General features: G+C 36.9%; 1 protein-coding gene and 1 long non-coding RNA gene across 17 annotated transcripts in view; both read right to left on the minus strand.

The window, feature by feature from the left end:
* Positions 1 to 24,077, minus strand: part of LOC127854180 (transcription factor RFX3-like) — a 69,567-nt gene continuing 45,490 nt past the window's right edge. For 12 of the 15 annotated variants that reach the window (XM_052389183.1, XM_052389187.1, XM_052389184.1 and 9 more), the window contains 9 exons: positions 16,284 to 16,465; positions 15,348 to 15,464; positions 13,173 to 13,398; positions 12,297 to 12,385; positions 11,194 to 11,348; positions 10,159 to 10,406; positions 8,859 to 9,067; positions 6,037 to 6,196; positions 1 to 5,099 (listed from right to left, as the gene is read on the minus strand). In XM_052389183.1, coding sequence (XP_052245143.1) covers positions 4,506 to 5,099; positions 6,037 to 6,196; positions 8,859 to 9,067; positions 10,159 to 10,406; positions 11,194 to 11,348; positions 12,297 to 12,385; positions 13,173 to 13,398; positions 15,348 to 15,464; positions 16,284 to 16,465 — 1,980 coding nt within the window. In that variant the 3' untranslated portion in view covers positions 1 to 4,505. The remainder of the gene's footprint in view (positions 5,100 to 6,036; positions 6,197 to 8,858; positions 9,068 to 10,158; positions 10,407 to 11,193; positions 11,349 to 12,296; positions 12,386 to 13,172; positions 13,399 to 15,347; positions 15,465 to 16,283; positions 16,466 to 24,077) is intronic. The other 3 variants (XM_052389179.1, XM_052389193.1, XM_052389190.1) reach the window with 1 other exon arrangement.
* LOC127854188 (uncharacterized) lies at positions 19,195 to 21,463 on the minus strand. 2 transcript variants are annotated; one of them, XR_008036953.1, is made up of 3 exons: positions 20,634 to 21,463; positions 20,184 to 20,323; positions 19,195 to 19,995 (listed from the first exon to the last, which is right to left on the minus strand). It is a non-coding gene; the product is annotated as an uncharacterized LOC127854188 (long non-coding RNA). The 2 variants fall into 2 exon arrangements; XR_008036952.1 differs by having other exon boundaries at positions 20,184 to 20,310; positions 20,615 to 21,463.

The raw sequence follows: 24,077 nt of genomic DNA on the forward strand, positions 1-24,077 counted from the left end.
TACACTTTGGATAATTTAATTTTCAACATGTTTTTGTTTGATTCATAAAATACAGAATTGCATTCAGAAATATAAATATAAAACAGCATGGGCTTTTTGACAGTATGAGAAAAACAGCAAGACAAGGACAGACACAACTTGCATATACGACAGGATATATATATAATACTGGAGCTAAGAATTTCAGGAAAACATTTCAACTGCCACAAATATCCAGCTAGAAATTGCTCATTTATCATTGTATGGAATAAACTTCAGCAGAAGTCATCTTTGGTATTATGTGTCATCTTCCTTTGAAAAAATCCTCAAAAGCATACTGAATTACATTAAACATAATTGGCAGAATATGGGTATAGACATTTTTAAACACTGACGTCAGTTATGTCTACACGAGTCGATGGCTAATTTGACATTACTCTTTGAGGGGAAATATTTACTATACCCCAAAATGTGCCTATAATATTTATTTTGCTCAAAGACATATAGTGTACTCTATAGGTCTTTGTTTTGCTATACCGAACAAACATGCTCAACACATGTGTCCAATGTGCATATCACACATGAAAATCAAGCAATCATCAACATATATTTGTTGTATGCATTTTAAGTGCCTACCAAATATTACCTTAAACAGAATTTTCGGACAGCCTGTGTAAGTATGTTTAGGCCCATGCACTGGGTATATTAATCATAATAATCCGATAGGGATATATTATTTTCCAACTTCATGGTACATTTAAATTACATCAGGATGGGTCTATGGACATGATTTAATGTTGAAAGTCACACATGGTTTAATGATATTAAATACCCTAAGGCTAACACCAAATTTTGGCGTATTTTAACAGTCATAGCACAAGTAATTCATGTTTTCTTCTAAAACAAACCGCTCATGTTATGCAAACCCTGTCGAATGCCGTTACAAACTGTTGCCAAAAAAGTGCATGTTCAACTTTTTTCAGGAATATAAGTATAGATTTTTAAAGCAAAACAATGTTTGAACTCTTTAATACAAAATGTGATATCACTTCTGACACACCATTTTTAAATAAATAAAAAAATATTTGAAACTTTATTTCATGTCTTTAAACTGGCAATTATCATGTACACATCTACCATAACTGAGATGCTAAGCGCATAATTCTTAAACAAACCAGTGTGGCCACAACTAATTTACAGGCAGGACATCTTTACCACTTTCATTTTAATGCTTTACATAATATTTCTGATATACATTTCTTAAATAGATTAAACTGAAAGTCTATTTCAAACATATTCTAATCACAAACATACAAATACCACCTTACTTAATATGAAATTATCAAAATACATGTACTTTGAACAGGTAGTTACTTTAAATAAGAAACAAAAACAAGGATTTCATATGCAGTTGGTTAAACACCCGCTACGGTAGTTTCTGACCTTGGGTAGAAAATCACCAGTTTATGTAGAAATCCATACTAAATCATGGTTTCGAAATCCTAAACACACTTTTAGAAAACATGACTTTAATACGGCATTATTGTGATTTTTCAAGAATGCAATTGATACAGGTCAATCAAGATAACACATAAATATTGTGTCATGGAGAAAATGCTTGGAAATCTGGTTATACATTGAAAGAGAGTCTCGAACAATAAAATTAGAAGGAAAAGATTTTTGCAGTCAGATTTGTTTTGACCTATACGATCAACCATGCCTTAAATTCTAAAGTAAAATATAACATTGAAAATCTTTGAACACATTTCAGTCTAACTACATAAACAAGGCAACATGTGGGGCAAACAACTGTAAAGAAATGCATACAAACGGGCCCACTAGAGTGAACATTTTATCACTGTCCATACATGCCATTCTGATATTCTCTCAAAGCTTTAAACTGCATTTACTGAAGTTATATTAACCTGCTGTATGCCACATGTGTTGCCAATATATGTACAATTTGACGACATAAATAAGTTAAAACATACAACAAAACAATACCTTAAATATAAACATATAAAATATGGCAAATGATTAAAACACTAATTAATGAAATCAGAAAATACAATCAAAACAACACAATAAAAAAGAATGTAAAATTGCTTAAATTGTTAAAACACAAGCAGTTCAAATGTGTTAAGCTTGAAAAAAAATACAAAGGCATGTTAAAGGGAATACCAACTGTGAAACTCTCTTCTCTGGTAGAAAAAACATTGCTCAATATACAAAATCTTTTTTTTAACAATAATGAAACGAAGAATAAATGTTTATGTAAAAACTCTACACAAGGCACTATGTCAAAAAATGGAAATGATATCTGTACATTCTTTTACTTCCAAATGTCCTGCTAAAATTCCTTTAAACCCCGAGCCCAAGTACCCCCCATCAAAGAGGCCTGGGCTCATCTGTTGAACTGGTGGAGATGGGAGGATGTGTGTGCTCTAATTGTGGTAATGTAAGAACTACTACTAGCACAGGGGTAGCACAGCTGTTTAGACCAGCATAGCAGTAATCCCAGATATATACCCAGCTGTATCGGAGAAATTCACAGGGCTGATAAAACCTGCATGCTTTCAGACTTATTACACTCCAATTTTAACATCACTTGACTAGGGACGACGGTTGCTTCCCATTCAAATTTCATCTTCGCATTGCTTTGGTATTATTTCTACTGATTTATACCCCGGTTGAAAATGAAAAATAACTATCAACATTGTAGGCACATGCATATGCCCTTCACTGTTTTAAAGTTTGTAATGAATTTGATGACATGAAAATTATGACAATCGGTAATATGTCTCTGAAAGAAATTTTTTACAAAAAGCCACCGTTTGAAAATTAGATCCTCCAACTTCTTTATATTCTAAATCCTTTGGTTAAATATGTTCAACATGGACATTCTTTGTTCCTTATGAGAAAAAGCACAAGACAAAAATATTACATGAAAAAATATTATCTGTGTTTAAAAAATGTCTTCAATGAAATAAAACACACAATGATGTAAAATAGTAACACTTAAATACTATACATCTATCACAAATGTACTCTACACCACAGACATTTTAGCAGCTGTTCTAAATAAATAAATTTGATTTCAGTGCATGTAACAAGTGCGTTTATGTAATAAAGAATGCATCATCTTTACAAATTCTTTTTTTTCAAGAATAAAAGGACCAGGTGTCATCTTGTAAAGTATGAAATATTCAAGTAAGACTTCATTCACTAAAGTTGAAAAGCTTTATGTGAGTATCTTCCAATACTAAATCTTAAACTTTGGCTAATTTATGATTTTCATTTTCATGTGAACATGCTTATAGCAATTTTCTTCTCACTAGTTTAATGGAAGAAATCTGGCCTTCTTGACAAATCTGATTATTTCACAGTGAAATACTGATCACAAATAAAACAGACTTTCTGGTATGGGATTCATGATGAGAAATCTGTTACTTCTGACCATACATTGTAAAATTAAGAATAAAATCTAAAACTTATAATGCATTTCATGTTATTTTCTAATGTTAATTTATGTTCTTTCACTAAAATTAAGAATACACAGACATAACTACTAAACAAAGTCTTATCAAACAAGTATGGGATACAAAGAACAGACTTGGCTGCTCATTCGAGACTATCTGGTTCAGTAATATCAAGCCATGACAAACCTAAATAACTACATGCAAAAAAAAGTTCCATTTCGGAATCCGCTGTTAAATAAACATGTCAATAAATATAAACAAATGTACCGGTACACAACGATGCACTATCTACAGTACATGTAGTTCACTCAACACTGAAAAGCAAATAAAACAATTAACATTACATGCCTGAAAATGATTACATGTACACAAATGGATGAACACAAATAACATTAAGTTAAACCAGGATAACACAAAAATGGTACTCTGTGTGATCAATAATCAACTACAGTAGGAAAGATTTTGCCAAAAAGAACAAATGTAACATTTTGAAAAGGTAAAACTGTTAAATGTTTTGTTCAATTACAAATCATCTTTATAACAACAAGAAGTCACTGAAAAACAATTTGTATTCAGATTCATTTTACAAATATTTGCAGAGCACATATTTTTTTCCCAAAAATATAAATATGCTTTTCAACATGAGCACATACAAAGCATTAACAGTTAACTGTAAAACATACTAACACACATTCATCCCAATAATAAAAATAACTCTTCAATGAGCAAAATCCAAGTTGCATACAAGGGTCATGCTTCTCTAAATCCAGGCTTTTTCATAAACCAGAGGGTATTCAAGACACTTTCATCGCTACAACTAAGAATTCCACAGCAGCTTGAGACCAGATCCGTATAAAGAGGTACAACTTTTGCTCAAGATCCTGTTCTACTGTGAGCAAACGTCAAAACTTCACTTATTAAGGTCATAAAACATTCCTCAGTTCAAAGGAAATCACATCCTCAGGGACTAGAAGTTTTACCCTATGCTCAAGTGATGTCAACTTCAGTATTTCCAATAAAAACATCACGAGCTCATCCAACAGCATGTCATTCAATCTTAAATCGTTTGGCCGTTGCACCATCACCAGTTGCGTAGTTATTGGAGACAGGCATCACAACAATAGTTTTAGCCCCTGCCAAACCACCCCCAGACGAAGCTGTTTTCACTGTTAGCGTCCCACCATGGGCACCAGATGAGGCGATGTTCATGGCTCCGTTCTGATTGGCTGTTGCCATCGAACTAGTGGTGAGAACCATTAAAGTGGGACCTGAGTTCCCGCCATGGCCATCCATTGCTGTTCGCGTATGAGACGTTGCCCCACCCATGCCTCCGGACGTTGCCATTTTTAAATGGGAACCTGACGAGGCAATGTTAAGGGCTCCATTCTGATTGGCTGTTGCCATTGAACTTGTGGTGAGAACCATTAAGGTGGGACCAGAGTTTCCGCCATGGCCGTCGGCTGTTGATCGCGTGATAAGCGACGTTGCCCCAGCCATGGCCTTTGATAATGGAGCCTGGATAAGTGCTGGTGGTCCCTTGATCATTGCGCCGCCGACGGGTTTTGTGTGCATGGGGAGATGGGGTTTCTCAACCTCAGCCTCTGAGAAGCTCATTGCAACAGCACTGCTCAGGTCAACAAACTACAAGCAAGAAACATTAGCTGTATTACACTGCTCAGGTCAACAACTTACAAGCAAGAAAAAGAGGTGGTATGTCAGTATTGTTTTAAAAAAATATTTGATCAGTTATAATTGCATTTTATTTAATTAAACCAAGTAAGACCAACAACTTTGTAACAATTGACAAAGAATTACTCCGCCCAATATAGTCGTAATTTTTAGCATGATTATCTAGAATGTCTTAGCTGAACAGTCAAAACTGAAGCAATATTTAACAAAGGATGATAAAAATCCAACATGAACAACTTTGTGTGATAAGGAACATTTCCTTTATGTTTAAATTGTGTACTTCAAATAGTTTGGGGAAAAGCCAGCAAGCAAGATTGTGCCTACGGACAGCCAAGCCCCTATAATGATTCAAGTAATTTCCCACTTAGTAAGAAGGTTGAAATCAACAAGGCATTGACAGTATTAAACATAATAAAAAAGTCAAATGCTAGTCAGGTGAAAACTTCTACCAGTTGAATGAGTGCATTGTATTATGAACACTTGTTATGTTTAATAATGAAATGTCCATTTAGCATAGTGATATATAGATTTTTTCAACACAAAGTTGACCTCTGGAGAAAAAAAGACATGTATATAACTGTCACATTTTTAATCATGTGCATAACAAGTTTCATAATTGTATCTGAAGTATCATAAGAAATATTGCAATACATATTGTGCTATTCTATTTTTAGTAACAACCATCACATATTTGACATTTGCAGAACTGAAAAGTTACGCATAATCCTTTTAATAGAGTGATGGGTGAACAGAGAATGAGTTTTACAGACAGACAGACTTCAGACGTAGGCTATCACAAATATGGACTAGTTTAACCAAACTGTTCATTCAATGACTGAAATACACAGTTTAACACGTCAATACAAAAACATGCTTCCAGTGTACGTACACATACCTCTCCCATGACAGCTATAGGCGTCTCACCCGTGGCTGAGGCCACCTTGTGTTCGACCAGGTAGAACATGTACTCGTCGTACAGTAGTCGGATCAGGTGGAATGACCCAAAACTGGCGGCACTGCGCAGTGTCAGGTCACGTATCACCATTGAGCTGCAAACATCCAACACAATAAGCATGTAAAAAACAATGAGTATTCTTTAGTTCTGACTTTTTAATCTATATCATATCAGATATTGCAGTTGATAGCTATATCAGTATTGCATAGTATTTTTTAAACAAGGGCTATTTGTAAAGCATGCATGCCCCCATGTCAGTTGTAGTTTTACTGTTTCGAGTCACTGTGAATTTGACCTTTGACCTAGTGACCTGAAAATTACTAGGGGTCATCTGCCAGTCATGATCAATGTACCTATGAAGTTTCATGATCCTAGCCGTAAGCATTTTTGAGTTATCATCCAGAAACCATTTTACTATTTCCAGTCACTGTGACTTTGACCTAGTGACCTTAAAATCAATAGGGGTAATCTGCCGGGCATGATCAATGTACCTATGACGTTTCATGATCTTAGGCGCAAGCATTCTTGAGTTATCATCTGGAAACCATTTTACTGTTTCGAGTCACTGTGACCTTGACCTTTGACCTGACAATTAATAGGGGTCATCTGCCTGTCATAATCAATATTCCTATGAAGTTTCATGATCCTAGGCATAAGCATTCTTGAGTTTTCATCCGGAAACCATTTTACTGTTTCGAGTCACTGTAACCTTGACCTTTGACTTGAAAATCAATATGGGTCATTTACCAGTCATGATCAATGTACCTATGAAGTTTCATGATCCTAGGCATAAGCATTCTTGAGTTATCATCCGGAAACCATTTTTCTAAGTTGAGTCACTGTGACCTCAACCTTTGACCTAGTGACCTGAAAATCAATAGGGGTCATCTGCGAGTCATGATCAATGAACCTATGAAGTTTAATGATCCTAGGCATAAGTGTTTTTGAGTTATCATCCGAAAACCATTTTGCTATTTTGGGTCACCATGACCTTGACCTTTGACCTAGTGACCTGAAAATCAATAGGGGTCATCTGAGAGTCATGATCAATGTACCTATGAAGTTTCATGAACCTAGGCATAAGCGTTCTTGAGTTATCATCCTGAAACGACAGCCAATTACATTGCTCATTTTAAAAATGCTTAGGCAGAATCTACCAGTGTAAAATGCGCAGAGATTTCGCAGGCCGCGGATATTTTGGGCCGCTTATGAAATACGTCCGCGGAATCGGTGGTAGCCCCTCTCCCCCACATTTTTTTAAACGAATTTACGCGAATCTCAGAAGTGACCCCCAGGACAACCAGATCCGCGGAAATCCGCGGAAAAATCACACCCCTGACTTAGGAAGTTTCATGATCCTAGGCATAAGCGTTCTTGAGTTATCATACGGAAACCATTTTACTATTTCGGGTCACCATGACCTTGACCTTTGACCTAGTGACCTCAAAATCAATAGGGGTCATCTGCGAGTCATTATCAATGAACCTATGAAGATTCATGATCCTAGGCATAAGCGTTCTTGAGTTATCATCCAGAAACCATTTTACTATTTCGGGTCACCATGACCTTGACCTTTGACCTAGTGACCTCAAAATCAATAGGGGTCATCTGCGAGTCATGATCAATGTACCTATGAAGTTTCATGATCTTAGGCCTAAGCGTTCTTGAGTTATCATCCGGAAACCATCTGGTGGCCGGACATACGGACCGACATGAGCAAAACAATATACTCCCTCTTCTTCGAAGGGGGGCATAATAAGCCATCATTCAGTATGATAACCTCTTTGCCAAAAATGCTCAACCAATGTCAAATGCTTTTAGCAAAGTAATCTAGTTTGGCTAGAATAAAAAATATACACAAACCAAAGTACTTAGTGGGATAATGCAGAAAGAAACTCCCTTCTTACTTTACATATTTTAATCAAAATTAAACCTTGGTGAGCAGAATGGAAATTTCACACCAAGCTTTGCAACATCAAGCTGAGAGTTGCTAAAACCTATTCACATTGAAAAGAAAAGATAGCAAACTAAACGCGTAGACAAAGCCATCTCGCCACCATTCTACCTGTAGAAGGACCACTTGAGTAGAAACATATCTGCAGAAGGACTACTTAAGAATGGAACATACTTGAAGAAGGACCACTTGAGTAGGAACATACCTGTAGAGGACCACTTGAGTAGGAACATACCTGTAGAAGGACCACTTGAGTAGGAACATACCTAAAGAAGGACCACTTAAGTAGGAACATACCTGTAGAATGACTACTTAAGAATGGAACAAACCTGAAGAAGGACCACTTGAGTAGGAACATACCTGAAGAAGAACAACTTGAGTAGGAACATACCTGAAGAAGGACCACTTGAGTAGGAACATACCTGTAGAAGGACCTTGAGTAGGAACATACCTGTAGAGGACCACTTGAGTAGGAACATACCTGTAGAAGGACCTTAAGTAGGAACATACCTGTAGAAGGACCACTTTAGTAGAAACAAAACTGTAGAAGGACCACTTGAGTAGGAATCTACCTGTGGAAGGACCACTTGAGTAGAAACATACCTGTAGAGGACCACTTGAGTAGGAACATACATGTAGAAGGACCACTTGAGTTTGAACATACCTGAAGGACCACTCGAGTAGGAACATACCTAAAGAAGGAACACTTGAGTTGGAACATACCAGTAGAAGGAACATACCTGTAGAAGGACCACTTGAGTAGGAACATATCAGTAGAAGGACCACTTGAGTACGAACATACCTGTAGAAGGACCACTTGAGTAGGAACTGCCTGGCCGCCTTGGGGAAGTTAGGGCTGCCCTCGTGCTGTTTGAGCACCTGGTTGACGACGCCCTCCAGCCAGACGGCCCACTGCTCGAGTGAGTTCTGGGCCTGAAGTGTCTTCTTGAAGTCCTGTTCCAGCTGCTGTACCGTGCTGTCCTCACATTGGCACACCCAGCTGGCCTGCTCCTATCGGACACAGAGGGTGTACTATGTACGTGGTGATTACAAGACAAGCATGCAGGGGTGTGATCAAGAACCACCTGAGGGGAGGACAATGCCCTAACCCCTTTACAAGGTTTAATCAAACTGTTCATTTCTATCAAGAACCACCTGAGAAGAGGACAATGCCCTAACCCCTTTACAAGGTTTAATCAAACTGTTCATTTCTAGCTCTTTACAAGGTTTAATCAAACTGTTCATTTCTATCAAGAACCACCTTAGGAGAGGAAAATGCCATAAGCCCTGTTCAGGGTTAAATTAAAATCATTTGTTTAAATAGATCCAGCAAACTTAGTCACCATGTAAAATGGATTTGATATTATAAGACAGGAATTCTGCTAAAAGGAAGAGAGATAACAGCCCTGGTATGTTTTATCAAGCCTAATAAAGTTCTCACTGAGACATCCAGCTTATTATCTACCGGTATTGTAAGATATGATAAATGCAGTGAGAATGTTGTACAGACATTGCACTGTTAATGTGACATACACCAAATTGTTTCGCACATAATTTGATCAAAACATGGGTTTGTTTCTATTTGTTTTGCTTTGTTAAACAAGACTATTGCCAAGCAATATAGTCCCCTACCGGCTCCACCATTGTCAGAAATTCCACGATTGTCAGATTTTTTTATTTGTTGCCATAGAAACCAGAGTTTTTGACGTAGGAAAAAAAACGAAATGACGTGCATAATGTCCATATTGCCATCTATCCATGTTTCAAGTTTCATGAAAAAATATTAAGAACTTTTAAAGTTATCGCAGGATCCAGAAAAGTATGACTGACAGACAGACAGAGCGCAAACCATAAGTCCCCTCAGGTGAAACCAGTAGGGGAAAAAAATTATTTCAGACGTGTAACAATGATAAATTACCCTAATTACACTTTTTGTGGAAATGCTTAGCCTTTCTATTACTAATCTGAAAAGAGTTTACAAGTACCAAGTGAACATACTAATTGTTGTTACCTTACTCGATTCAGAAAATACAGAAAACAGCCGTTGATATCATTTTCAGACTGTCTATCTTGCAACAGGCATTTAAGGACGCGCCACATACCTGTACATTAGCAAAGTCAACTCGATTGAGATCTGTGAGCATCTGGTTAATCTGTGATGTGTTCTGCAGTACTGCGCGGGCAGCCTGCGCCAAGTGGTTGAGAGACGTGTAGCGGCGCAGCGTCTGGGCAAAGGCACTGACCGCGCCCAGCTTTGTCTTCACCATCTCCTCAGGCACGTTTGCCATCGCCCCCTTCAGCCAGTTCTCCAGGCTCTTGGCAAAGTTGCGGATGGCTTGAGTAAGTGAACCTATAATAGGGCAGGTGTTCATTCATTAATATTGTTAGAAACTACATTTGGACAACAATTACACACTTGTTCTTCAGTGCTTTCAATGCTTCCTTTGTTATGAATATAGTACACACAAGTTTCATCAGAAAACCATGAGGCTCACCACGGTTCAGGGACTTGGCCTATTGAGCCGGTTTCCATACCTGTTTATGAATGTCAGCACACAAAAAATCAGTTCACAATAAAAATGGCTTTTCTTTTCAGGTCATCACAGTTTGATAAGCTTAAGGATTTAAAGTGATTTGACTGATTTATAATTACTTGCATACAGCTTTTTGCCGATTCCTATCTAAAAGGAAAAAATACTGCAAGTTGCATCGTCTTAAATTCTCCAGGGGTTTGTTTCTACAGAGGCGCTTTGATACAGGTATATTAGAAGCTAAATATATCCACGGATAAATACTTAGTTTTACACTAGTGTCATTGTTCATACATTTTTCCCTATCTTTATTTAGTAAATGTCAATAAAAAAATCGACTTTATTGCCAAGACAACATAACCACAAACAGTATTATACTTAAATTTAAGCTTTGTAATATCGTTACTTCAAGGAACTTCACATTTTGCCTTGGAAACAATCAATAGTAACAGCAAAATGGAAAACCTCAAATGCACTCAATAATAATTCCATTGAAATGTTCAGATTCCCATTGAATACATTTCCATCATTTCCACATTTACATTTTTAATCATTTCTGTCCAGTAGTTACATGCATAATATCTATTGCAACTTCCATCCACTTACTTGGTATAGGCCGCAGCACGTCCGGTATAAGGACTTCTACTAAGGCTTGATAAAACATGTAGTCCGACTTGCGTACATAGTTCTGCACTGGCTCGTATTTACACAGCAGGTACAGCTTATCCTTTGGCAATCTCTTCTCATAGTCATTGTCTGGTCTGAAACGTGCAGTGACACACTAATTCTCTAGTCTCAAAGCACACTTTTGTTCCTAAATAACAAGTGCTTTCTAAAAATCACTATTTGTTGCAAAACAACAATTGTTTATTTATATTTTGTTCAATAAAAAGGCTGGTGGTCCCTTGACCGTTGCCAAGCAAATTTATTAGAGCAACAGTACTTGCTTTTGTCACAAGTTTTCAAGGCTCTTTTAAGCGTATTTTATGACAGTAATTCAGTCATATTACAAATAGTGAAAAGTATCTTTTGTTCCAAACCCGTCCTAAAATTCTCATTTTATTGTTTGATTTTCAGATGTTTGGAATAGATCTATGAAGTGAAGATTGCAATGATACATTCATGATTAAAATTTTCTGTTTTGTGTGAGATTTATAGTAAATTATTCAAATCTTTCTTATATATCAAACAATTATGGACTTTATCAGTTGAAACTAAATTGAATCTTAAATTCACACATTTCGCAGGTATAGGTCATATTACTAAAATGGTAAGAAATGCCCTGGCATAATACCTTTGTTCAAAAGAATAATATAACAAGGGCTGTCTCCATCGGAAGACATATGCCCTCGAAAAACGCTTTTTCAAAACCTAAACGCAGATTTCAAAACCTAAACGCAGACCCTAAGTTCAAGGTCAAAGGGGTCAAAATTTGTGTGCTTATGGAAAGGCTTTGTCCATATACACATGCATGCCAAAAACAAAGGTTACATCTGAAGGCACATAGAAGTTATGAGAATTTTTCGAAACCTAAACGCAAAAGTGTGACCGACAGACAGACAGACGGACATTGCGATCACTGTATGCCCTCCGTCAGGGGCATAAAAAGGGGGCGTATAACTTCACCCAAATGAAACAAAATATTGCAAAACATCAAACAAACATCAATCACAAGCTTTCACCCGGACACATTTTATACGAGAACTAACCCTGAGTCAAGCGAAGTATTCCTCCAGAAGCCCTGCCAGAGGGCCTCTATCAGGGAGAACTGTAGGTTCACAACCACGTCCACAACCGCCTGAAAAACAAGTGAACCAATTGTCAACAGAGCAGCCAGCACCAATTACAGCTTTTTAAATCAAGACATCATAACCTTCGTGTTAATTTCTTGTATACAAAAACATAAAGCTGTGTGTAATATGTGTATTAATAACAGTAGACACAACAAAAACATGTTTCTAAAATGATCCTAGACAAACTATAACACAACTTTCACACCAATATTTCCAAATCCATTCTGAGGGGCTTTCATTAACTTTAAAAACTGTAAGTTTTGATATTATTACGTTACATGAACATTAAAATTTTCAAACAATATATAATTGCTAATTAAGTGAAGCTTGTCTTTTACCTGTCAAGTTGCCATTTGTTTCACTCCATGAAGTGTGTTTTATATCATACCAATTGAACACTTTGAAATAGTAATGACCCTAAGGCTTACACTAAGGTGAATTTTGGAAATCTTTTTACAAGTTTTCACACTTCCAAGAAGTACCGAGACCTAAATTGAGTGTCTAGTCTATTACAATGTACTGCCACACTAAATTCAATGCAAGCCCCGTCCTCTTTCACGCCCAGAAGCAAAGTGAAAATGGCTACATAAAACCAGCATAAAACCAGAACACCCGGAATGTAACTTGCAGGCTGTTCAGGTTTAATGCTGTTTGCTGCTTATCAGTATCTTAGGGTAGGAAATGAAGCCTTTAAAACTTTAATTAATAAAGAAACCTAAACAATTTAATTTGATTTTCTCAGGGACAACAAATGCATCAAAGGGCGTCTCTGAGTGGTGAAAGGTTAACTACCTCGGCATGCTCTCTGTACATCTTTTGGAACACGTTCAGGTGGTCCATGTGTATGCCGTCTGGCAGGGGAAGGGAGGTAATCTCCATGTCACCAAAGTTGGGTATAGCAGTGGATGCGTCGCCAAGGAACTGCTGATGCTGGTGCTGCTGGGTGGTGGGCTGGTGTTCTGACTGGCCATCCACACCACCATAACCACCATCACCATACTCAGACTTTGGGCGGAACCTGCAACATGGCATCGTGCATTCTGAGGTATTCATAGCTCAGAGGCTGCGTTCATAAACCTTTTAAGGGACTTCTTTATTAAAATTAACTTGTTTTTCATGAGAAATAAACATAATAACTTCAGCTTTATTTACTTCAGTATGTTATTTAAACTTTTAAGACATCAACATGAAAAACCCTGGGACTTAAGCTACGTTCGCGTTACCGATTGCCAAAATCGCATTTGGCGATTACAATTCCTGGTTGGCAATCAAAAATAAGATTTTCATGACTTTGGCGGTTGAAAAACTGGACCCTCTGATTTTCATATGCACTCTCTTATAATCCCTGTTTTCAAGCCGTATAAATCGCCAGAAACATCTGCATGAATACACAGATAACACCCTTACCGGAAAGACCAGGGGGGATAATGACGACCGCTTTGTTTAAGTCGATTATCGGCATGGTTAATCCCTTAATTGGTCATGCTTTGAATTGCGCCCAAACTTTTCCGAACATTTGGATTACTCGGCTATTTATGTAAGAACTGTATCACTGAAGTGTGTCGTGAAATGACCAAAATGTCACAAGAAATTCTCCAGTAACTTCCCTTTTGCCAAACAGTGATGTTCACTGTCCAATCGGTTACGAGAATGCTTATGAGGGAGGGGTTAAAGGCAGTGTTAACTAGCAACTATTAAATATTATATATTGATGTCGGTAATGAATTAAGCGTCTCATTAAACAATAACTGCTAATAATTTTACGCTGTATATTGGATCTATATTTCATAAAGTCCATTTAAAGACCTGATTAACACCGTTTTTTTACAGCCAGTGCCACGTGATTATATTAGCTGCTACAAGTCCCTTTGTACGCGTCCACAATACACTATACATGTCCGCCATGTAAAACCCGTGTTTTTATAAGAGCGCGAAATTGTTGCTTTCGTCTGTTAAATTCCACGCATGGAAATCGTGCGTGTTGCAACATACCACGTGCTGTAACTATATATATATATATATAAGGTAAACAATATTGTAGCATTTTATAATGAAAGAAATTATATCGGAATTAATGCACACGATGGGAAAGTATTGACCTATTGAAACTATAGAAAAAAATACGTCAATTTACGACTTATACATTGCAGTATATGTATTTTTAAAGAGGCAAAAAGCACCAGACTACGTCGTTTGACAAGTACGTTTGTAAAAAATAATGGTGAGAGGGGGGAGCGTAGGAGTTTTCCGTTACTGTCTATACATAAAAACGAATAAAAATGAAACAAGAGCACCGCATAACGGGTGCCACGCTTGGCTGCGAAAGCTTGTCAGAATTTTTTTATACTTTTTTTAGAGCTCACAGTGACCTTGACCTTTGACCTAGTGACAAAGAGGTCGTCATCATAACGCTGAAATTTGGCTACTACTTTTTTTTCCTTAGCGCCAACCTAGCTAAAGGGAAGTTCTTTATTGAACAATTTATGATTTAGCACTTTAGAGGAGCTTTGTTATTCTACAAAGAACTTTTAACTAGGTCTTTCACATTGGTGCACATTGTGTAATCTTTTAGCGCAGAACATGTAATGGGGACGCATATTTACAAAGGGCCATAATGAAAACGAAAAAATGCCTTTAATTCATCAATTTCCCTAAATAAATGGCTCTGTTGCATTCATGTCTCTTTACATGAAAATGTTAAAAACATAACACATATTGCTTTAAACTAAAAGGTTTAAAACATTTAAATAAATTTAAAATATGTAATATTCTATCAGTTTAAAGCAACCTTAAAACTATAATTTTACCATCAGCTAAGTTAATCTTAAGACGTCCCTTGATGAATACTGGTCCTGAACACTAACATGGATTTTTGTTGTTTTATACATAGCTCAGGAGATGTTTCCACTAAGCTTCAAGAAAATTTAAACTTAGGTCATTGATCGTTTACCAAGCGGTATCACTCACTTTTTTCCCTGATAGAGAGGCTGCTGCCTCATGGGCATGGTCTGGTCGTCCGTGAACTGGTTCAGTGGGGAGTTGGCCTTGATACGGATCCCATAGTAGTGATATTTAGAGTTACCTCTGAAATACAGCATCAGTTACAGAACAAGACATGGGCTGTTTGTAAAACATGCATGCCCCCCATATGGGCTGTCAGTTGTAGTGGCAGCAATTGTGTGAATATGTTTTTTGTCACTGAAAATCAATAGGGGTCATCTGCCAGTCATGATCAATGTACCTATGAAGTTTCATGATCCTAGGCCTAATTATTCTTGAGTTATCATCCAGAAACCATTTTACTGCTTCGAGTCACTGTGACCTTGACCGTTGACCTAGTGACCTGAAAATCAATAGGGGTCATCTGCCAGTCATGATCAATGTACCTATTAATTTTCATGATCCTAGGCGTAAGCATTCTTGAGTAATCATCCGGAAACCATTTACTGTTTCGAGTCACTGTGACCTGAAAATAAATAGGGGTCATCTGCCAGTCATGATCATAGGCCTAAGCGTTCTCAAGTTATTATCCAGAAACCATCTGGACAGACCGACTGACGGACCGACCGACATGAGCAAAACAATATACCCCCTCTTCTTCGAAGGGGGGCATAAAAAGCGTTGTTTCCTGATTAGCTTGTGCGGACTGCACTACTTATTTAAGATGACAATTTACCTACATACATCACCCCCAGTGTTCCCAGAATGATGCTCAAATATAAAACTCTTGTTAATTTGTATAATTTAAATCCTTATTATCAGATATAGCATTAATGTAAAATGAAAATTATAAGTAACATTATCACATATGTTACACAATGATCATCACAATAGTTACTATAGCCACTACTGTTTCAATTCATCAGGATAGGCCCACGCTATTATGAATACTCCTGTCCGTACCTGGTACCAAGTCTGCGAGTTCTCAGACCCAAGAACACGGAGCGGATGAGTTTTCCAAACGAGGCGGGGTTCATGGGGTCCAGGTTCTGCTCCTGGCAGTGGCGCAGGTAGTGGTTGTACAGGGTGCTGCGGGGCAGGCTCACACCGTCCGCTGTCTCATAGTTGTCTATCAGCCACTGGACCTGCAGCCACATTTCAAACTTGCACTGAGACTGTATTGTCAGTTTTTGTGATTATAAAATATTTACAAGTCGTTTGAGGGGATGTCTGCGGAAACATGCATGTGCATAGTTTGGTCCGTGATCAGAAAGTCCAGTCACCAAAGGATCATTCAGGATCATACTTTTTGTCAAAGCTCCAGATAAAGTTTTATACTAAAGGATAATTTATCCCCTGAACTTTGGTCAAATGGTGTTTTACTCCTTAACCAAAAGCTTTCATTGGTTAAGAAGATTTGTAAAAGGTATTTTCTTAGCTAAGTGTGCTTGAACATGTTTTTTAAACTAATATAAAATGTCACATACATGTATATTAAGGATATAAGTATCATGAAAAACTACATATGTTAAATAAAACACTTGTAGACAATTATTTTCTTTTTTCTTCTTCTCAAAATCACTTTTTGCAAGATTAAATGTGTTTTGTTCTGTGAAAATTGGGCATAATATATGTGCGTAAAGTGTCGTCCCAGATTAGCCTGTGCAGTCCGCACAGGCTTATCAGGGACAACACTTTCCGCTTTAATAGTATTTTTCTTTCCAAGAAAGTGCATTTTTACCAAAAATCTCGTTAAAGCTGAGAGTTGTCCCTGATTAGCCTGTGCGGACTGCACAGGATAATCTGGGATGACACTTTACGCACATGCATTATGCCCAGTTTTCTCAAAACAAGACACAAATATTCTCCCACTACACCTCTGTTATTTGCTTTAATTACAAGATATCCATACTTACAATTTCTGAATTAAATTTTCAAATTATCAAGGGTATCTATTCCTTATTTTCCCTTCATATCTGGAGCTCTGTTACCCCCGTTATATGTTTTATTCCAAGGAAATCTAATAAAGTGTCAATAGATAGAAGGAGCAGTCTTCACATGTTGATTCTATGACCAGCATATACGTACACGCATCATGCCCATTGATCCCATAAAGCACCTTATATTCCATATATTAAGCGTCCCCCTTTATGGGATGGCCACTCCAATTGTCTGAATTCCAAGGATTCCCCAGACCATGTGCAGATAAATTAGCAGTTGAACAGATTTGGTTTATTGTAGATCTATACAGTTAGTTATCGACCATGTTTGTCTGAAACTTACAAATAAGTAACAAGGGATTTTGAATAATAGAAAACTATTAAAAAATCAGAGCTGCAAATGTTATAATTAAATAAATTATCAATTCAAAATCACAGTAAGACTAACTTAATTGAAGTCAAAGTATTTTTATTTACTGAAACCTATACATCTGATGCCAAGTGTACCTGTAAACTTAACAAGAGCACTGCCTTGCGGGTGCAGTCCGCTCATCTATTTTCTTTTAAAGGTGAAGGGACTCTCATTTTCAATCACAAAGGAGGGAGGGGTGGAGTGAAGAGGGGTGTATAGTGTGGGGGTGTGGATATTTATTACATTATCTTCCAAAAATGCGAAAAAAATGCAAAAAAAAAATAAAAAATTGGGTGGGGGGGGATTCTTTGGTGCGATGGTTGGACGGTATTTCAAACATAAAATAATAAAAATAAATATTTGTGTTTTTTAACCGTTTCAAATAAATTTGGGGGGGGGGGGGAGTGAGGTGGGGGGGTATAATGTGAGGGTGTGGTGGTAATTTGTGAGATGATCTTAAAAACAAAATAAAACAAGGGACAAAATTGTCACAAAACCAGGTTTTGATTGTGAAAAAAAATCTGATAAAGGGAGACAACTCAAACTGAACTTTTGAAATGAACAAACAAAATTAACCCCTTTTGTAAGTTTGTTTTAAAATAAATCTATTTTTAGTCGTGGCGACCTTGACATTGGAGATATTGACGTGATTCTTTTGTGCGACACACCGTCCCATGATGGTGAACAAATGTGCCAAATGATTTTAAAATCTCATAATGAATGACATAGTTATAGCCCAGACAAGCTCATTTATGGCTATTTTTTACCTTTGAACTCAAAGTGTGACCTTGAACTTGGAGATATTGACGTAATTTTTTCGCGCGACACACCGTCTAATGATGGTTAACAAATGTGCCAAATGATTTTAAAATCTCACAATGAACGACAAAGTTATGGCCCGGACAAGCTTGTTCCGCCCGCCCGCCAGCCCGCCCGCATTCGCCAATCTAATAACCAGTTTTTTCCTTCGGAAAACCTGGTTAAAAAACAAAAAATGGGGGGGGGGGGGGGGATTCTTTGGTGCGATGGTTGGACGGTATTTCAAACATAAAATAATAAAAATAAATATTTGTGTTTTTTAACCGTTTCAAATAAATTTCGGGGGGGGGGTGAGGTGGGGGGGTATAGTGTGAGGGTGTGGTGGTAATTTGTGAGATGATCTTAAAAAAAAAGAAAAAAAAAAAAAATAGGGGGGGTGGGGGGGATTCGGGTTGGGGGAGGGGGGGTGGGGGGATTCTTGGATGCGATGGTTGGAGGGTATTTCAAACATAAAATAAAAAAATAAAAAAGTTGTGTTTTTTAACCGTTTCAAAAAAAAAATTGGGGTGGGGGGTGGGGGGGGTATAGTGTGAGGGTGTGGTGGTCATTTGTGAGATGATCTTAAAAAAAAAAAAAAAAAAAAAAAAAAAATAGGGGGGGGGGGATTCGGGGGAGGGGGGGAAGGGGGGGGGGGCACGGGAGATTGTTTGGGTGGAGTCTATTGTGGTATGTCAGGTATGTAAGAGTAGTTTTGTCAAAGTATCAATCAAATCTAATCATAAATAAAGAAGTTATGGCAATTTTAGCAAAATTTAATAATTTGACCTTGAGAGTCAAGGTCAGTCAAAGGTCAAGGTAAAATTCAACTTGCCAGGTACAGTAACCTCATGATAGCATGAAAGTATTTGAAGTTTGAAAGCAATAGCCTTGATACTTAAGAAGTAAAGTGGATCGAAACACAAAATTTAACCATATATTCAAAGTTACTAAGTCAAAAAAGGGCCATAATTCCATAAAAATGACATCCAGAGTTATGCAACTTGTCCTTTTACTGTACCCTTATGATAGTTTGCGAGTGTTCAAGTATGAAAGCAATATCTATGATAATTTAGGGGTAAAGTGGACCACAACACAAAACTTAACCAAATTTTCTATTTTCTAAGTATAAAGGGCCCATAATTCCATCCAAATGCCAGTCAGAGTTACATAACTTTGCCTGCACAGTCGCCTTATGATAGTTAATAAGTGTTGCAAGTATGAAAGCAATAGCTTTGATACTGTAGGAATAAAGTGGACCTAAACACAAAACTTAACCAAATTTTCTAAGTATAACAAGATGTGTTTGTGAAACACAATGTCCCCCTATATGATGTTTGACATTGTAGGATGACCTTGACCTTGTGAATGATGACCTTGACCTTTCACCACTCAAAATGTGCAGCTCCATGAGATACACATGCATGCCAAATATCAAGTTGCTATCTTCAATATTGCAAAAGTATTCATAAAATAAGCGATTTGGGCCACATATATTTGACCTCTGACCTTGAAGGATGACCTTGACCTTGACTTTTCACCACTCAAAATGAGCAGCTCCATGAGATGCACATGCATGCCAAATATCAAGTTGCTATCTTCAATATAGCAAAAATTGCAAAATGTTAAAGTTGGCGCAAACAGACAGACAGACCAACAGACAGACAGGGCAAAAACAATATGTCCCCCACTACTATAGTGGGGGACATAATTGACCTTTCACCACTCAAAATGTGCAGCTCCATGAGATACACATGCATGCCAAATATCAAGTTGCTATCTTCAATATTGCAAAAGTATTCATAAAATGAGCGATTTTGGCCACATATATTTGACCTCTGACCTTGAAGGATGACCTTGACCTTGACCTTTCACCACTCAGAATGTGCAGCTTCATGAGATACACATGCATGCCAAATATGAAGTTGCTATCTTCAATATAGCAAAAGAATTCATAAAGTGAGCGATTTTGGCCACATATAATTGATCTCTGACCTTGAAGGATGACCTTGACCTTGACCTTTCACCACTCAAAATGTGCAGCTCCATGAGATACACATGCATGCCAAATATCAAGTTGCCATCTTCAATATTGCAAAAGTATTCATAAAATGAGCGATTTTGGCCACATATATTTGACCTTTGACCTTGAAGGATGACCTTGACCTTGACCTTTCACCACTCAAAATGTGCAGCTTCATGAGATACACATGCATGCCAAATATGAAGTTGCTATCTTCAATATAGCAAACGTTATTGCAAAATGTTAAAGTTGGCGCAAACAGACAGACAGACCAACAGACAGACAGGGCAAAAACAATATGTCCCCCACTACTATAGTGGGGGACATAATTGACCGTTCACCACTCAAAATGTGCAGCTCCATGAGATGCACATGCATGCCAAATATCAAGTTGCTATCTTCAATATTGCAAAAGTATTCATAAAATGAGCGATTTTGGCCACATATATTTGACCTCTGACCTTGAAGGATGACCTTGACCTTGACCTTTCACCACTCAAAATGAGCAGCTCCATGAGATGCACATGCATGCCAAATATCAAGTTGCTATCTTCAATATTGCAAAAGTATTCATATAATGAGCGATTTTGGCCACATATAATTGACCTCTGACCTTGAAGGATGACCTTGACCTTGACCTTTCACCACTCAAAATGTGCAGCTCCATGAGATACACATGCATGCCAAATATCAAGTTGCTATCTTCAATATTGCAAAAGTATTCATAAAATGAGCGATTTTGGCCACATATATTTGACCTCTGACCTTGAAGGATGACCTTGACCTTGACCTTTCACCACTCAAAATGTGCAGCTTCATGAGATACACATGCATGCCAAATATGAAGTTGCTATCTTTAATATAGCAAAAGTTATTGCAAAATGTTAAAGTTGGCGCAAACAGACAGACAGACCAACAGACAGACAGGGCAAAAACAATATGTCCCCCACTACTATAGTGGGGTACATAAAAAGGGCACATAATTCTGTCAAAATGCCAGTCAGAGTTACATTACTTTGCCTGCACAGTCCCCTTATGATAGTTAGTAAGTGTTGCAAGTATGAAAGCAATAGCTTTGATACTAAAGGAATAAAATGGACCTAAACACAAAACTTAACCAAAATTTTCAATTTTCTAAGTATAAAAAGGGCACATAATTCTGTCAAAATGCAAGCCAGAGTTATCTAACTTTGCCTGCCCAGTCCCCTCATGATAGTAAGTAAGTGTACTAAGTTTGAATGCAATAGCATTGATACTTTCTGAAAAAAGTGGACCTAAACGCAAAACTTAACCAAAATTTTCAATTTTCTAAGTATAAAAAGGGCACATAATTCAGTCAAAATGCACGCCAGAGTTATCTTACTTTGCCTGCCCAGTCCCCTCATGATAGTAAGTAAGTGTACCAAGTTTGAATGCAATAGCATTGATACTTTCTGAGAAAAGTGGACCTAAACGCAAAACTTAAACGGACACCGACGCCGACGCCAAGGTGATGACAATAGCTCATAATTCTTTTTCAAAAAATAGATGAGCTAAAAATGCACCTATTTAAATAAACTTGAATCATTTCAAATAAGTGTTTATTTATCTCTGAAAATCTTTTATTAAACCATACAATTTGTCTTTGTCAGGTTTATTATAATCAACTTTTTTTAATAGACAATGCAACTTTTAACTACGCAATTAAAACAGTAGATGCAATTTCCAAAGAATAATTACATTCAAACAGAAGAATTTCCAGTCATTGACTTTGAATTTGAAGAGCATTAAGTGGATATAAATAGATAACGAGAGCGCCGATGGCGCTGAAAGCATAGTTGCAAGATACAGGGAAGTTGCTGCTGAAGTAAATGTTTAGGTCAAAATATACTAAATAGTTTCCTTATATGTTTCGATGTAAAAGCGACAACTTTGAGCCAAAATAAATACAACATTTTGCACATAGAGACCCCCCATAACCATACCTTTTCTTGACGGGCATTCTTAGCTGAATCGATTTAAGCAATAAAAAAGATATGTTATGTTCAAACCAAAAAAGAATTCGACTCAAATCAAAAACGACTGTTTTTGCGCCTTTTTTTTCGGCCGTTTTCTAGTGGATTATAACCTTTTGCAGTGCCATTTTTTACTTTAATCTCCAACTTTATCCTATTTCAGGGATAAGTAGTGAACGCCTATGCTTACCCTATCAATATCTCCAAACGATAAAACCAGAACAACAGTCTAAAGTGTATAACATGCCTTCGAGGAAAATATGATGATTTGTTTAGAGAGTACAGCTCATGACTCGATTATTTAGTCCTTCATGACTCGATTATTTAGTATATTGTCACCTTAACGATTGCTGACATTACGAGTCGCCCCTCTTGTTACCAAAATGTTCTATTTTTAGAAACGGGAATTCCAAATAGTGACGAATGTGAATGGTTACAAAATGACATAACTATGAAAATAAATACGTAGAATAACATTATTTCACGCATACCATTATGCAACAATACGTTTTCTTTTCCGACTTGATACATTTACAGCTTTCCATTTAATATTTTACAGACACAACACTCGTCCAGAATTTGCGCGAATCCATTAAATCCGATGCCACATTTAAACCGTTAGCTCTACTTGTAACGTTAATTTCTGGCTCAAAGTAAATCATTTTAACTTCAATTAACACATCTCTATTGCTTTCAAACTCTACTTCATCAAATCCATAGAAAGGCAGGTCAGAATCCATGTCATAAATCAGAAAACATTCATCGTACTCCGCCATTTTTTTACACATTTTCAATGAATAAAAGTGCTTTATGCCCCACTTCCTGCTGAGAATATGTTTTAATTTCTATTTATGATTAACCGATGAAATGTTACATATCCTTAAACCAGGGCCTTATGAATTCAGTTATGTAAACATTTGACCTCTCACAGAACAGTAAACAAAGGAAATAGAAATTTGGTGTGAGGTCACTATCAACAAGAACAGAATTGTTTTACGAACGAAATTTGTTTTAGTTTCTTAGAAGGGTTTTTCACGTAAAACGGTCTTAGAAAATTCACTAAAAACGGTGTCAGCAATATTCTTGGAAGAAAACGTTAGAAAAACGTTTCCAAAAAAAAATTGTAAGAATTACCATATACTAAATTAAATAGATATTTCGTCTGATTTTTGATCAGGTAAGGCTTCATAATGGTCAACCGATCGATGTGGGTTTTCGAAATATCGTATATACCTTAAGCATAGGTGCGTTGCACCTATGCTAAAAACTTGAAAAGTCAATAAACTGGTATATGAAGACAAAATGTACATGCCACATTAACAACTTAAAGGAAATCAATTGTTTTCTTGCATGCCCAGCACAGCTTACAGTAAACTTCATCTTCTTTTACATTAAGAAAACAAGAAACGTTTGTCTGCAACAAATACATTTAATAACAAGACTTAAATTTTAAGTTTCTATTTGAGACCGTAATAAACAAATTGTTTCATTGCAAAAGATGGGCAAAAAAAGCAAATAATTGAAAGAAATATCTTGCCTCACACATTACAGTCACATCAACTTAGTGAATGTATGCATATAAAGCTCTGTTAT

This window comes from Dreissena polymorpha, chromosome 12 (assembly GCF_020536995.1).
Source record: "Dreissena polymorpha isolate Duluth1 chromosome 12, UMN_Dpol_1.0, whole genome shotgun sequence".
Classification (NCBI taxonomy): Eukaryota; Metazoa; Mollusca; class Bivalvia; order Myida; family Dreissenidae; genus Dreissena; species Dreissena polymorpha.